Source organism: Mercenaria mercenaria, chromosome 1 (assembly GCF_021730395.1).
Source record: "Mercenaria mercenaria strain notata chromosome 1, MADL_Memer_1, whole genome shotgun sequence".
NCBI lineage: Eukaryota > Metazoa > Mollusca > Bivalvia > Venerida > Veneridae > Mercenaria > Mercenaria mercenaria.
Window position 1 is genome coordinate 113,434,504 of NC_069361.1, and position 14,906 is coordinate 113,449,409.

The window sequence follows — 14,906 nt, forward strand, 5'->3', positions numbered from 1 at the left end:
TTGAGCTTGACTTCACCAAATACAACCTGCTCTCCCATTTTTCCTACCAAAATGTCAACAATACACCCACAATGAAATTTAAACAAAAACTAGCCTCAATTTAGACCTCTGTTGCCATGCCAAGTGAAAAATTAGTGTTCAAATACCTGGCAGCCATTACGCGACTAGACCAGATGGCTCCCACGCTGGTTCCTTTAGTTTAGTTAGGCCTAAAGGCATTCACGTCCGTCTTCCACTATTAACATTTATTTTAAGTTGAAAAGGGGCCTTAATTCAGTCAAAATGCTTGATAGAGTTGCCTCCTCCTTTTTACAGACTGGGGTCATAATGGTAAACAAGTATGCAAAATATGAAAGCAATATCTCAATGGACTTTGAAAATTTGGGGTGGTACGCAAACTTTAACACAGTGTTCGAAATTCACGGTAGTCCGACAGCCCGTGGCTACCAAATTTCAGCTCGGGCTACCGATTTACCACAGGTACAAGCCCGACTGGGCTACCGAATTTTCCTCATTTGTTTAAAAAAACATGCTAATTAAACGAGTACTGCATCGTGATTTTCCAGACTGAGAAACGCTTATGGAATTATTGGTTTTTGCACTCTCACGTGTTGAGAATCAAACACAGTGTCAAAGACATAACCGCAGCGCTAATTGGCTGAATACAATCACCTCTAGCGTAACGGATAATTTGATTAGCTTTCACATTTCTCGCGAAAATCTCACAAGTACCTGCAGTAGGCGGAGCTTAAATTATGTTATCAGCGTGTGTGTAAATGAGTATTCAGCACTCGGTATTACATCTTACAAATTGTCAACAGTCCGAGTTGCAGTAATTGGCGAGTGCGGATCCTAAAAAATCGGGCATAACAGTTTAGATTTCGTTTTGGCAAGGAGTGTCATGTCCGATGTTTTTGGACTCTGATGATGCTGATCTGGACTGGAGTATTTCGAGTTAAAATTTTTCAAAAACATGGCAAACATGTACTGTATGTCTTTTTTATTACTTCAAACATGCATAGAGATGTTTGTAAAACAAAATGTTATATGGTGCAAAAATTATGTATTTTAAGGTGTTAAAGTTCGGGCTAGTGAAATTGGTGTCGGGCTTGGAAATTTTTTAATCTGGTAGCCCGAACGGGCTATTGTATTCAAATCTGAATTTCGTACACTGTTAACATTTGTGTGACGCTCACGCTAATGCCGACGCCGGGGCGAGTAGGATAGCTCCCCTATTCTTCGAACAGTCGAGATAATAACCTAAGTATAACACCTTGGTGACCTTGACCTTGGGTATAATGGGCCCAGCCCCTGTAAATTCTTTGTGAAATGGTTAATCTGTTACTGGGAATAAAAACCTCTTAGGCCCCAGAGAATATGAGAATACAGCATATTTGGCAGGCGCGGTGAGGGTTGACAAAACTGCACCTTAAATTACCTAATTAAAGCAACTGTCTTCATTGCATGCATCGAAAATCGGCAACTGTACTGGATAATAATTGTTGCGCGCGTGAATTTAAACCGGAACTGGAAATAAGTAAGTTGGCATCTGACATGCGCAAAAAGTCCACACGTCACGAGCAAACTCCAAGTCGCAAGACGCTCATTACAACTGCGTAGGATTTTTGTCGAGCGTTTTCTTGATTGAGATTGAAAATTGGTTGTTTACATTTTTTTATAAAATCGGGATTTTTACTTCAAGTCTTGAAAGTTTCTACCTAATTCAATATCAAATTACTATATACTGTAAGTTTTTCCTACTGGTGAAGCAAGTAAATTTAGTTGTTGTTTTTTATTATCAGCTTGTAGCAAATAAATATTTTTTCGGATAAATCAGAGTTTGGATATTGCCAGACAAACGAAGTTTATGAGTCATTAATAATGACCAGTTGTCACCTTACCCACAAAGAGTAAAATTGTGAAAAACTCCATATCACAATTCTTTTCCCATGTTTCTAATGAATTCAGGACTTCTTCATGTTTTTGTCGTGCTGTCTCTGTCTTCATCTGGCGACAAAGGTAGCAATAACCGCAAGAAAGATAACTTTTAAAAACACCTGATTCACAATTTCAAAAATATGTGGCCACAGAAAAATTGAAGTGCTCACATTAGTCTCACTAATTAGACGTGATCCTAGGAATTATTGAGTTATTTTTGGTACCATTCCCTCCTAAAATAATATGTTTTTTTCCCCTTTCTCAGAAGAAAATTCCCCTGATGATACGTTGTTTGACACAAATAGATATGAACTCTTTCTTTTAATATTATATAGTGCCTCTAAGGAAGATTAATGTTGCAATATAGTCACATCAGTTAGGAATGATTGATCACGGTATTAATAAGTGTGAAAAGTAGTTACATATACATGGCTTAAACTTCCCCTTTTCGTCTTAAAATGTCAAAAAATTCCCCTTCCTAAGGGTATGGGTATCTGTCCCCAAAAGTTGTCTAGTGCCCTGATTTATGTAAAAATTATAGATAGATAGATAGATATATTTGTGTAAATATATACATCATATTGACACAATTATCACATAAAATTTATATAGCACATATTATAACACAGTTTGGATATCACAGATATTTTTGGTGACTAGTGCACGATTATGAATATATAGAAACACAGGATAGCCTGTAAAAGCCTTGCGGCTTATTTCCAACATGGTCCTTGAACATATTGTCATAATGGACAAGGGTATTTAAATAATATAAATAATAATAATAAATACAGTTTCTGCAGTATTAGTGCACAAGTATGTTGTCAGTACATCGACATGCATATATTACAAGAACAGTGTTATCACAATAAAAATCATATCACATAAAATCTACATTTAACTATTACATTCTATTAAAAATAGATATAACTGGAATCCTCAACCAACCTCATATTTAAAATCAAATGTTTTTTAACTTCCTTTTTAAAAGCATATTTACTCTTTGTATTATGAATAATTTGTGGTAATTGGTTCCAGTCTAAAATACTATTATAATAAAAAATTGAAGTTGTAAAACCATTTACAGCAGGTACATAAAAATTGGTACTACTGCCTCAACTATTATACTGGTGTTTTCCTTACACCTTTTAAAATTTTCTTTAAAACGAGCATCTGTTGGGTAGTGTATAGATGAGTTAAAATGAGTATCTGTGGGTTAATGCATAGATGTGTTAAAATGAGTATCTATGGGGTTAAGGGGGGGAAAATCACAATTTTGAGAAAAACGACACTAATTTTCACAATTTTTCTGGTACTGGACCCATTCACAATTTTTAAAAAAAAATCACTGTTGTTGCCACTGGTTGTTGCTACATTGTACTAAAGGATGCAGTTGCCAGCAAACATGAATGTGAATGTTCCTGGGTGATTAAATAATAATGGCCAAAGTACAGAGCCTTACCATAGTTACTCTTTCTGATACCAGCGTCCCCTATTCAAGTGATGGCTGATACAGTGGCACTAGCTCAGGCATACATGTATTGTCAGCCAGCTTGTGACCAGAAACTATGCTGGCAATCATGGACTACTTCAGTACTTGGTGACCATCAGGGTGTTTCAGAATGTTGTTGCTTAACTGCATATACAGATTATACCATATAACGTGCTGGAATACTGTATAGCATATGCTGGTTTGGTAGACTTGTTTGTTATTTGCAGCCTTGTGATGAGTACCCTTCTTATAGATTGCAAGGACATTGGCACTGTGTGAATCTTTAAGAATGAACCCTTATTGTCATGGTAGCATGGCACTGTAGATTGTTGTCAGTATTGTAGCAAATTAACTGGCCTACTTTTTTTAACAACAAACATCAGCTTAAAGACATTTCCCCAGTTTTGATGTGCCAGTTTTTAAGAAAAAGTACTGGTACTGCAGGGTTCTCACTAGCAATTTTAAGTTGCAGTCCATGGACTCTCAAACAGTCAGAGCTGAAGAATTTGCAGTCTTAACTAAACTGATGGATAGACGTAAGAGTTTCGTCAAAACTTTGGCCGCTGTTGTAGACATCGACAGCATCTTTAAATTACTTGAAGATTCATAATTAAGACTATTTATCACTTTTTCTAAAATACTCTTTAATTCTAAGCATCTAATTAGTGCATGAGAAAACAATCGAAGTTACATCAAACACTTTAGGAATTAAAGGTTTACAATCAGAGATTGTCACCTATGCAAACACCCCGGCAATTACGTGTAACTGCGTAGATCATACAAATGCCGTCCTGTCTCATGGTGTAGTGCAAATGGGAAACAATGATCGGTTATTCGCGGCTATCGATGAAAAGCGGGTGACTCCACCCACTAATATTCACAAGTGTTTGTAAACTATTAATTCTGGAGTTAAAGCTTGCATCCCACTGCAGAAACTTGGTCCATTGACCCCCATGCTTCATTTAACACGCGTATACTGCATAAGGGGACGTCAAATCCGGTATTTCCGAGAATCCTGGTATTGAATAATTTTGTTTACATTGCCAGCATGTATAATTTGTTTTTTTTTTTACATTCTCTTTTTTCAAGGTTTGGAGTAAAAGAACAGTATGGCTTGGCTCTCAGGCCTAACTGGGAAAGCAGAGAACTTTTTGAATAGCTTGGATCAAACAGCTGCTAAAGTGCTACATGAAAATGAAGAATCAGGACATTCACCAAACTTGTCAAGAAAATCTGTCAAAACTGAACAAACTGTACCTTTATCATCTGGTTGGTCCCCCTTCTTAACTCCAGAAAAGTCAGTGCCATCTTCCCAGAGTGCAACAAAAATATATGACAGTAACTTAAGTAAGCAGTCCAACGAATTACCACAAGATGCTAGTTTGGCAAGTACCAAGCCTAAAACAGACCCTGCATCAACAAAAAAGAAAACTGATAAGGACGAGGCTCTGTTTGAGTTTTTGAATAGTCCAGAACCGACTGACAGACGAAAAAGTACACCTGCTAACAGCACACGTCATTCCAGACAGTCTAGTGCTTCATCCGTGGTCTCAAGTAAAGGCGGGAAAAATGATGCCCCTGGATCATCATCTGGTAGTGGATCATCGATGGTACATGTAGAAATGCCAGGTAAAAAATAACTACATTTTAGCTTAGTTTGTTTACAAAAAGTGTACACATTTATAAGTAATACGTACTAATTTATTTATAGAATTGAGTCAAGCTTGTCTTATTTTATTAAACTTGTAGATTACAGGTGTGACAACAGGACAAATGACTTAAGTTTCAAGACACTGCAAAACTTATGAAATTCTTATGCATGCTGCTCTGAGATTTGAATTTATCAGTTGAACACGTCTTGTACATTAATTAGAGCTATTGCAGTAACACTGTTTGGAAACTTTGAAGTGACTCCCTTTTCCCACTTATTCTGGAAAAAGTAATGCTCCCACAATTTTGCTAAAACTTATGTTTTGTAGAAGTTGTCTGTACATAAAATGTGTTTGACATTTAGACATATGCAACCTATTTAGATGTTTAAGTGTCCAGGTAATATATTAAAATGAGGATTAGAAAGATGTTACATGTAAACATCCAAGATGTTTTAGAATGATGAACTTGATCTGTTAATATTTAATACTGTTTCTTCTTTTGTTATTTCTTGTTGTCAGAAACCTGTTTTATAGGAAAATCTTTGTAAATGAAGGTATTCATATTTAGTACTTGTATATCAACATAAAAAGTACACAGTGCTGTTACATTATAATACAGACATTTACAAATTATGAGCTATTGTTCTGCAAGTTTCTTGGTGCCAGGCAGTCAGAATTTGTAACTGTTTATGCAAAAAATAACCAAGCTCTTCAGTTTTTTACTGTTCTGTATGTTTTTCATTTTGTGATAATTACATGATAGATATTGAAGATATGCTTGAGGAACAAAGTACTAACAAACAAACTCTCAGTAGTAAGTTGTGATTTTCGTAACCCTTCTTACATTTGCTGCTAGCTTTTTAGCTCACCTGAACACGGAGAGCTTTTAGTATAGGTGGATGATATTGCAGCCATTGTTCTGTTTCCGTTGTTATTTTAAAATCTTCTTCTGTGAAACAACTGGTCAGAATTACACCAAACTTTGTCGTAACATCCAGGCATAGATCTGCCTCAGTTTTATCCAAATGGTTCCTGTAGGCCCCTTTTAGAAGCCGTCCGAGCTAAAAATATAAAAAAATCTTTAAGCAACTTTTTCTCATGAACCACTTGACAGGTCTTCACCAAATTTAGTCTGAAGCATCCCTGTATTTTTAGCTCGACTAATCGAAGAATAAGTAGAGCTATCCTACTCACCACGGCGTCAGCGTCACACCCTGGTTAAGTTTTTTGTACCAGTCCACATTTTGACAAGGTCTTTTGAGATAAAGCTTTGAAACTTTCAACACTTGTTGACCATCACCATGTCCAGTTATAGGCAAGAGTACATAACTCTGTCAAGCATTTTGACTGAATTATGGCCCCTTTTGACTTAGAAATCTTGGTTAAGTTTTTCGTACCAGTTCATATTTTGGCAAAGTATTTTGAGATAAAGCTTTGAAACTTTCAACACTTCTTTACCATTACCATGTCCAGTTGTAGGCAGGAGTACATAACTCCATCAAGCATTTTGGTTCAGTTATGGCCCCTTTTTGACTTAGAAATCTTGGTTAAGTTTTTCGTACCAGTCTACATTTTGACAAAGGCTATTGAGAAAAAGCTTTGAAACTTTCAACACTTGTTTACCATCACAATGTCCAGTTGTAGGCAAGAGTACATAACTCCATCAAGCATTTTGGCTGAATTATGGCCCCTTTTGACTTAGAAATCTTGGTTAAGTTTTTCATACCAGTTTATATTTTGTGTAAAGTGTTTGACATTATGGCTTTGAATCTTTTATAACTTGTTCAGTATAGTAGTCTCTATCAGACAGCAAGAGTAGATAACTCTGTCATCTTTTTTGACTTGGAAATTGGTTCTGTTTTGTATATGTCCATGTTTTGTCAAGACTATTTGACATATGGCTTTTAAACTTTAAACACTTGTTTATCATTATGATTTCTATCTGTAGGCAAGAGTACATAACTCTGACAACTATTTTGGCTGAATTATGGTCCTTTTTGGACTTGGAAATTTGTTCAGTTTTTCTTACAAGTGTGAGTTTTTTCTCAAAACTATTTGAACTGTGGCTTTGAAACTTTTAACACTAGGTAGTTTATCAACATGATTTCCATCTGTAGGCAAGAGTACATAACTCTGTCAACTATTTTGACTGAATTATGACTCTTTTTGGACTTGGAAATTAGTTAAATTTTTCATACAAGTCCATATTTTGCCTAACATATAACTAAACATATTTGCCATCATGGTGACACATAGCCATTTAGTGCAAGACAAATCGAAATCCACAAATACAGGAACATTGTTTTGTTTAATCCATTTTTAGCCCACCATCATCAGATGGTGGGCTATTCAAATCACTCTGCGTCCGTGGTCCGTCGTCCTTCCGTCCGTCCGTCCGTCCGTCCGTCCGTCCTTCCGTCCGTTAACAATTTCTCGTTATCGCATCTCCTCAGAAACTACCGGGGGGATTTTAACCAAACTTTGTCAGAATGATGTATTGGTACCCATAGTTGTGTCCCCCTGAAAATCAGACTGGTTCAACAATTTATGAGTGAGTTATGGCCCTTTGTTTATTTCTATAATTTACATAGATTTATATAGGGAAAAACTTTGAAAATCTTCTTGTCCAAAACCACAGAGCCTAGGGCTTTGATATTTGGTATGAAGCATCATCTAGTGGTCCTCTACCAAGATGATTCAAACTATTTCTTTGGGATCTAATATGGCCCCGCCCCGGGGGTCACATGGTTTATATAGACTTATATAGGGAAAAACTTTGAAAAACCTCTTGTTCAAAACCACAGGGCCTAGGGCTTTGATATTTTGTATATGACATCATCTACTGGTCTTCTACTACGATTGTTCAAATTATCCCCCTAGGGTCAAATATGGCCCCGCCCCAGGGGTCACATGGTTTACATAGACTTATATAGGGAAAAACTTTGAAAATCTTCTAGTCCAAACCACAAAGCCTAGGGCTTTGGCATTTGTAATGTAGCATCATCTAGTGGTTCTCTACCAAGTTTGTTCAAATTATCCCCCTAGGGTCAAATATGGCCCCGCCCTGGGGGTTCACATGGTTCATATAGACTTATATAGGGAAAAGATTTTAAAATCTTGTCAATAACCTACAACATTCAAATTTGGACGACATGACTGTATGGTTTTGAGTGGCAAGATGAACCTTGACATGAGTTGACCTTGATTTTGACCTAGTGACCTACTTTCACATTTCTGTAGCTACTGCCTTCAAATTTGGACCACATGCATAGTTTTGTGCACTGAAACAAACTTTGACCTTGACATTGACCTAGTGACCTACTTTCACATTTTTGAAGGTACAGGCTTCAAATTTGGACCACATGCATAGTTTCGTGTTCTGAAATGGAATTTGACCTTGATTTTGACCTACTGACCTACTTTCACATTTCTCAAGCTACAGCCTTCAAATTTAGACCACATGCATAGTTTTGTGTACTGAAACAAACTTTGACCTTTACATTGACTTAGTGACCTACTTTCACATTTTTGAAGGTACAGGCTTCAAATTTGGAACACATGCATAGTTCTGTGTTCCGAAATAAAATTTGACCTTGATTTTGATCTAGTGACCTACTTTCACATTTCTGTAGCTACAGGCTTCAAATTTAGACCACATGCATAGGATTGTGTACCGAAACAAACTTTGACCTTGACATTGACCTAGTGACCTACTTTCACATTTTTGAAGGTACAGGCTTTAAATTTGGACCACATGCATAAATTTGTGTTCTGAAGTGTAATTTGACCTTGATTTTGACCTAGTGACCTACTTTCACATTTCGTCCTTGAAATTGATCTAGTGACCTACTTTCACATTTCTCAAGCTACAGCTTTCGAATTTGGACCACATGCACACTGTTGTGTACGGAAATGAAATTTGACCTTGAGCTAGTCAGTAAGTCTTGAAATTTGGAACACTCAAAAATGGCACATTGGTGGGCGCCAAGATCACTCTGTGATCTCTTTTGTTTTGTCTGAAAATCTATGGAAATATTTTGACCCCATTCTTCAATCAATTCTTCGAATAGTTGAGCGCACTGTCATCCGACAGCTCTTGTTTAGTCCCCAACTGGTTGAAAACCAGTTTCGGGGACTTTAGGAATGCGCTTTTCCGTCATTCCATCATTCTGTCCGTCCGCAATTTCGTGTCCGGTCCATAACTCTGTCATCCATGAAGGGATTTTAATATTACTTGGCACAAATGTTGCCCATGATGAGACGACATATCATGCGCAAAACCCTGACCCTGACAGTAGCTCAAAGACCAAGGTCACAGTTGAAGGTCAAAGGTCAACAGGGCTTTTATCCTGTCCGGTCCATAACTCTCCCATCCATGAAGGGATTTTAATATTACTTGGCACAAATGTACCTCATAATAAGACGATGTGTCATGCACAACTTTCAGACCCCTAGCTCAAAGGTCTAGGTCACACTTAGCAGTCAAATGTTAACATGGCATGAAAAGGGTCTGTTTCGTGTCCGGTCCATAACTCCGTCATTCATTAAGGGATTTTAATATCACTTGGCACAAATATTCCCCATGATGAGACGACGTGTCATGCGCAAAAGCCGGACCCCTGGCTGAAAGGTCTAGGTCACAATTGGGGGTCAAAGGTCAACAGGGCTTTTTTCCTGTCCGGTCCATAACTCTGCCATCCATGAAGGGATTTTAATATTACTTGGCACAAATGTTCCCCATGATGAGACGATGTGACATGTGCAAAACCCGGACCCCTAGCTCAAAGGTCAAGGTCACAATGGGAGGTCAAACGTTAATATGAATTTTTTCCTGTACGGTCCAGAACTCTGTCATCCACCAAGGGATTACAATATTACTTGGCATAAATGTTCTCCATGATGAGATGATGTGTCTTGCACAACACCCAGAACCCTAGCTTAAAGTTCAAGGTCATACTTGGAGATCAAAGGTCAGTAGGATTTTTTTCCTGTCCAGTCTATAACTTTGTCATGCAAGACAGGATTTAAATATCAGTTGGTACAAATATTCCCCTAGATGAGACATGTCTTGCGCAGAACCCAGGCCCTAGGTCTAAGGTCAAGGTCACACTTGGAGGCCAAAGGTCAGATACAAAAATGACTTTGTCCAAAGCATTTTTTCTTCATGCATGGAGGGATTTTGATGTAACTTGGCGCAAATGTTCACCACCATGAGACGGATTGTTGTGCGCAAGAACCAGGTCCTAGGCCTAAGGTCAAGGTCATACTTGGAGGCTTAAGGTTAAATTTAAGAATAACTGTGTCCAGAGCAATTATTCTTCATGCTTGGAGGGATTTTGATATAACTTGGCACAAATGTTCACCACCATGAGGCACCCTTGATTTTTAGAATTACGTCCCTTTGTTATTACTATAAATAGACTATAATGTTACTTTTTTATTACTGGCCGTAGGGAAAAATCAAGACCACTTTTCTGTGGTACAATATGCATGTTACAATGAATTTTTAGGTGTATTTTGACCTATCTCTACTTGGTAAAGAGTTTTGTGTGGACTTATAGATTTTTTTTTTCAGGATTAATTTCCCTTTGTTGTTACTATAATACTATAAATAACTTGTATGATAACTTTTTTATAATTGGCTAAAAAAATTCCATATGAAAACAACTGTAGGTTTTTATACATGCAAATTTTAATCCAAGTGTTTTGTTATCATGGTTATAACATATTGTATATATAGTACAATATTGTTTATACATCATTGACAGATATCAGTTCATTATGTTATACTGCAGTAGAAAAAATTAGGTGCCTACCAGTAGGGGACTTTGTATTGCATGGCAATACTTCATTCACTTGTTTCTTTCAGTTTTATATGATAGTTCTGCTTGGTCCCATATAGGGTCCGTCAGAGCTAAACATATCAAAAGCATTTAACAGCTTCTCATGAACCACTTGATGGATCTTTGCTAAACTTGTTCTACAGTATCCTAGTATGAACTTCTCACAGTTTTGTTCAAATGGTTCCCCTTGGCCCATTTTAGGACCTGCAAGTGCTAAAAATAGGAAAACTTTAAACAACTTCTGATGCACTACTTGTTCTGTAACGTCCTTATATGGACCTCTCTCAAACTTGTTTAAATATTTCCCCTCGGCCCCTCTTAGGGTCTGAAAGAAGTAAATCAGACAAAAAATTAAACCATTTGTTTTTGCATGAACTGCTTGATACATCCAATCATGGCTAAAAAGTTTCAAGACTTGTCTGACATTCAGTCAGACGACCCAGGATAAACAGTTTGACTGAATGGAAACTCATCTGACGTCATTAAGAGTAAACAAAAACAATTAGATATTAGATAGATGAAAAATGAACAGGTGCATAACAAAACTACATTGTAAAAAAATACTTTGGCTTCTTCAAAACCAACCCGCTCCGCAATGTCGGGCATAATGTCAGACGCCCCGACCCTCCCTGTCGGACCTAGCCATTTTCTGTCGGACAGCTCTGACTGTTCCATTTGGTCCCATTTAGGGACTGACAAAGCTTAACTTCTCCTCATAAACCACTTGAAAGATCTTCACAAAACTTTGTCTGTAGCATCTTTGGAGAGATCTTTTTTAATGTTTAGCTGGTCGTAGGGACCACCAGAGCTAAAAATAGAAAAGTCTTTAAATTGATTTAGAACTTTTCATGAACTACTTGATGGATCTTCACCAGGCTTGATATGTAGCACACAATGTCATGGTTGGACCACTCCCAGATTTGTACTGATGGTTTCACATTCAAGGGCCATCAAAGCCAAAAATTAAAAAAAACATAACTAATAAAAATTATCTTAATGGATGTTCAATTAATTCAGTAAGAAGCAAGGTCAAAGGTCAAGGTACTCCTTAGGTGAGCGACTTTGGTCCATTTGTGCCTTTTTCTATAAAAGTATGCTTTTATCATAAAATTACAGAGGTTGCCTGGTTTATGCTTATGACAAATAGAATGTTTGTAGCAATTTAATGCATTTTAATAGTAAAAATTTATGTTATTCCCGGGAAAGTTCCTTTCGTTCCTTATGTATTGATATCATGTTTTGTATGCTAGTTTGATTAGGAATAGATAATATTTCATGGAATTAATATACACTATGCAAAAACATATATTTACCTACACCCTATTCTTTTCCATTGAAAATTATGATGTTCATTTTGTATGAACAGCAGAAGGAAAGGCGCCAAAGCTACGACAACGCTGCCTAGTGATAACGGGCCGCTGTTCTGACGACGTCCGCGTATAGTCAGGGAGAACGTTTCTTAGATGATGTCATAGTTGTTCTGTCTCACTCTGGTGAATAGAATGGCCAGGAAGCTGATTCTAATGTTAAATGCAACAAAATGTTTGCAATTAAAAAATATAATCTTATTTATACCGGGTAAATGGAAAAGAAATATAATGTAAATATAAAAAAATGATTTTTTTTTTTCAGAGCTTATGCGAAATGAATGACAGAATAGGAACGGCAAATTAAACATGGATTTGCCGATCCTTTTATGTTGTTCATTTTGCACAAACACCGGAGAAATATTTCATTTCTTAAATAAATGTCTACTAATTTAACTGGGCAATTTGCAAATGACTGGGTTTCTTTTTCACAAGTTTATTTGCACCTCAGTACCTCTAACGTAAACAGTGTGAATTCAGAATTGCATAGTCATTGTTTTTTTCTTCTTTAGTGTTCTTTCTGATAGCACTGATATTATATTGCTTGATCCACCTATTCCATATCAAGGTTTTTCCCAGATTACTCCTTCAGTATATGACAGTACCATTGCATTATATCATTCTAAAGAACTCTTAGGGTGGCAGTTAGAAATAAATTTTAAAATATCTTGATTAGTTTTGAATTTATTGTCAAAAAACAATTTTCATGGGGGTATTTTCATTTGTAAATTTCAACCATTTTTGACAGAAAGAATTTTTTCTAAAAATCAATTTTGATTTTTTTTTTTTTGTATACTTTCAGGATATTTTGGTTAGTATAAAAGCAACTTTTCCTTGTAAAATATTTGTAAACTTTCTGTAGAAAAATGTTGTTTAAGAGATTGTGATTTTTCCCCAATTTTAAGAATGGGAAAAGCCATTTTTGGCCATAAAGTTGACATTGTTGAAGATATTTTTAAATATTCAAAAAGATCTTTACCGCCCTTGGTGACCTTTAGAACAATATATAGTTTATAAGTGGATCTTGCAGAATAAAGTTGTTATTCGCAGAAAACTCTTTTAGATGGAATGAATACATGTAGTAGTGTCCTACTTTTTATGATAATTTTAAAGAGCAATATATTTCCTTTTTGAAATTTATCTGTTTTGGAATGCAGGTTTTTCCTCAGTATTTCTTTTTAGTTCAAAGGAAAAGTAGAGCTATTGCACTCGCCCCGGTGTCGGCGTTGGCGTCGCCGTTGGTTAACGTTTTTGATAAAGTCAAATATCTCTGTTACTATCAAAGCTATTGACTTGAAACTTAAAATAGTTATTTACTATCAAAGTCTACACCAGGAGAAATAAATTCCCGTAACTCTGATTTAAATTTGACAGAATTATGCCCCTTTTTAACTTAGAATTTATGGTTAAAGTTTTTGATAAAGTCAAATATCTCTGTTACTATCAAAGCTTTTGACTTGAAACTTAGAATACTTATTTACCATCAAAGTCTACACCAGGAGAATCAATCACCATAACTCTGATATGAATTTTGACAGAATTATGCCCCTTTTTAACATAATTTTTTGTTAAAATTTTTGATAAAGTCATCTCTGTTACTATTAAAGCTTTTGACTTGAGACTCAAAATAGTGATTAACTATCAAAGTCTACACCAGGAGACACAATTCCCATAACTCTGATTTAATTTTGACAGAGTTATGTCCCTTTTTAACTTGGAATTTTTTTTTACTGGCAAAGCTCTAATTCAGAGTCAAGCACTGAGAAAAGTCGAGCGCGCTGTCTTACGGACAGCTCTTGTTGATAACGTTTTATGAATAATGAATAATCACATAGGCACTAATCGTTTAAAAAAGTCATGCCGACAAACACTTAATACCAGCATTATTTCTTATTTCTTATTAGGTTACAAAAACAAACTTTGAGCTAGGGCTGTCAGTATGACATCATTGAAGGGTCAGAATGCCTTTGTTTGAAGAGTGATTGCCACCATTTTTGCTATGAAGATGAAATGCATTAATTTTGTGTTAAATCCTATTTTCAATAATTGTTTTCTCCTATATTTTGTCATAAATTTGAGTTTTTCATTAACATAGTAGGAAGTATTTTTGTATCCATTGTTTTCAATACCTCCCTTTATAGCAATGGCTATATAAATTCATGTGTATTATTGAAAGTTGTGTTTTTCTAAGCATTTTATTATGCATTTTCTCTGTTATGCAGCTGCTAATTCTGTTTTTAACAAAAACTTATAAGCTGTGTAGAATTTTAATTAAGATGCCAGGCAATGTATTGACAATACGGTGAAGTCAATGATAGATGTATATTGATACATAATTTCGGGATACCAAATCAATAAAAAGGACAAATGTAGAGAAAAAAAATAACCTAGATATTTCTTAAAATGAAAAAAGCAGAAAATTTCATGTACTGAATATAACTAGAAAGTTTCTAAATTATAAATGCTATGTGTAGTTTCTTTGTCATGAAATTTGGTTTGGGTGCGCCCTGCCATGTGATAAAAAATTTGCCGTCAGTGACAGCCCTACCTTTCTTAAGTATTAAATATTTTTGAGGATATAAAAAAGGCTTTTTGAACCCCTTAAAAAAATTCA

General features: G+C 35.9%; 2 protein-coding genes across 11 annotated transcripts in view; one reads left to right on the plus strand and one right to left on the minus strand.

The window, feature by feature from the left end:
• Positions 1 to 1,528, minus strand: part of LOC128547770 (uncharacterized) — a 44,474-nt gene extending 42,946 nt beyond the window's left edge. The window contains exon 1 of one of the 2 annotated variants that reach the window (XM_053520940.1): positions 1,439 to 1,528. Coding sequence is in view for 1 of the 2 variants with exons in the window: in XM_053520938.1 (XP_053376913.1) it covers positions 1,439 to 1,470 (32 nt within the window). In the remaining variant the exon portion in view is untranslated. The remainder of the gene's footprint in view (positions 1 to 1,438) is intronic. The other variant, XM_053520938.1, reaches the window with a different exon arrangement.
• Positions 1,529 to 1,597: 69 nt separating this feature from the next.
• LOC128547774 (golgin subfamily A member 5-like) overlaps positions 1,598 to 14,906 on the plus strand; it is a 35,129-nt gene continuing 21,820 nt past the window's right edge. For 2 of the 9 annotated variants that reach the window (XM_053520946.1, XM_053520981.1), the window contains exons 1-3: positions 1,627 to 1,772; positions 4,520 to 5,059; positions 5,846 to 5,896. In XM_053520946.1, coding sequence (XP_053376921.1) covers positions 4,540 to 5,059; positions 5,846 to 5,896 — 571 coding nt within the window. In that variant the 5' untranslated portion in view covers positions 1,627 to 1,772; positions 4,520 to 4,539. Of the gene's footprint in view, positions 1,773 to 1,817; positions 2,020 to 4,519; positions 5,060 to 5,845; positions 5,897 to 14,906 lie in introns of those variants that run through there. The other 7 variants (XM_053520987.1, XM_053520995.1, XM_053520975.1 and 4 more) reach the window with 6 other exon arrangements.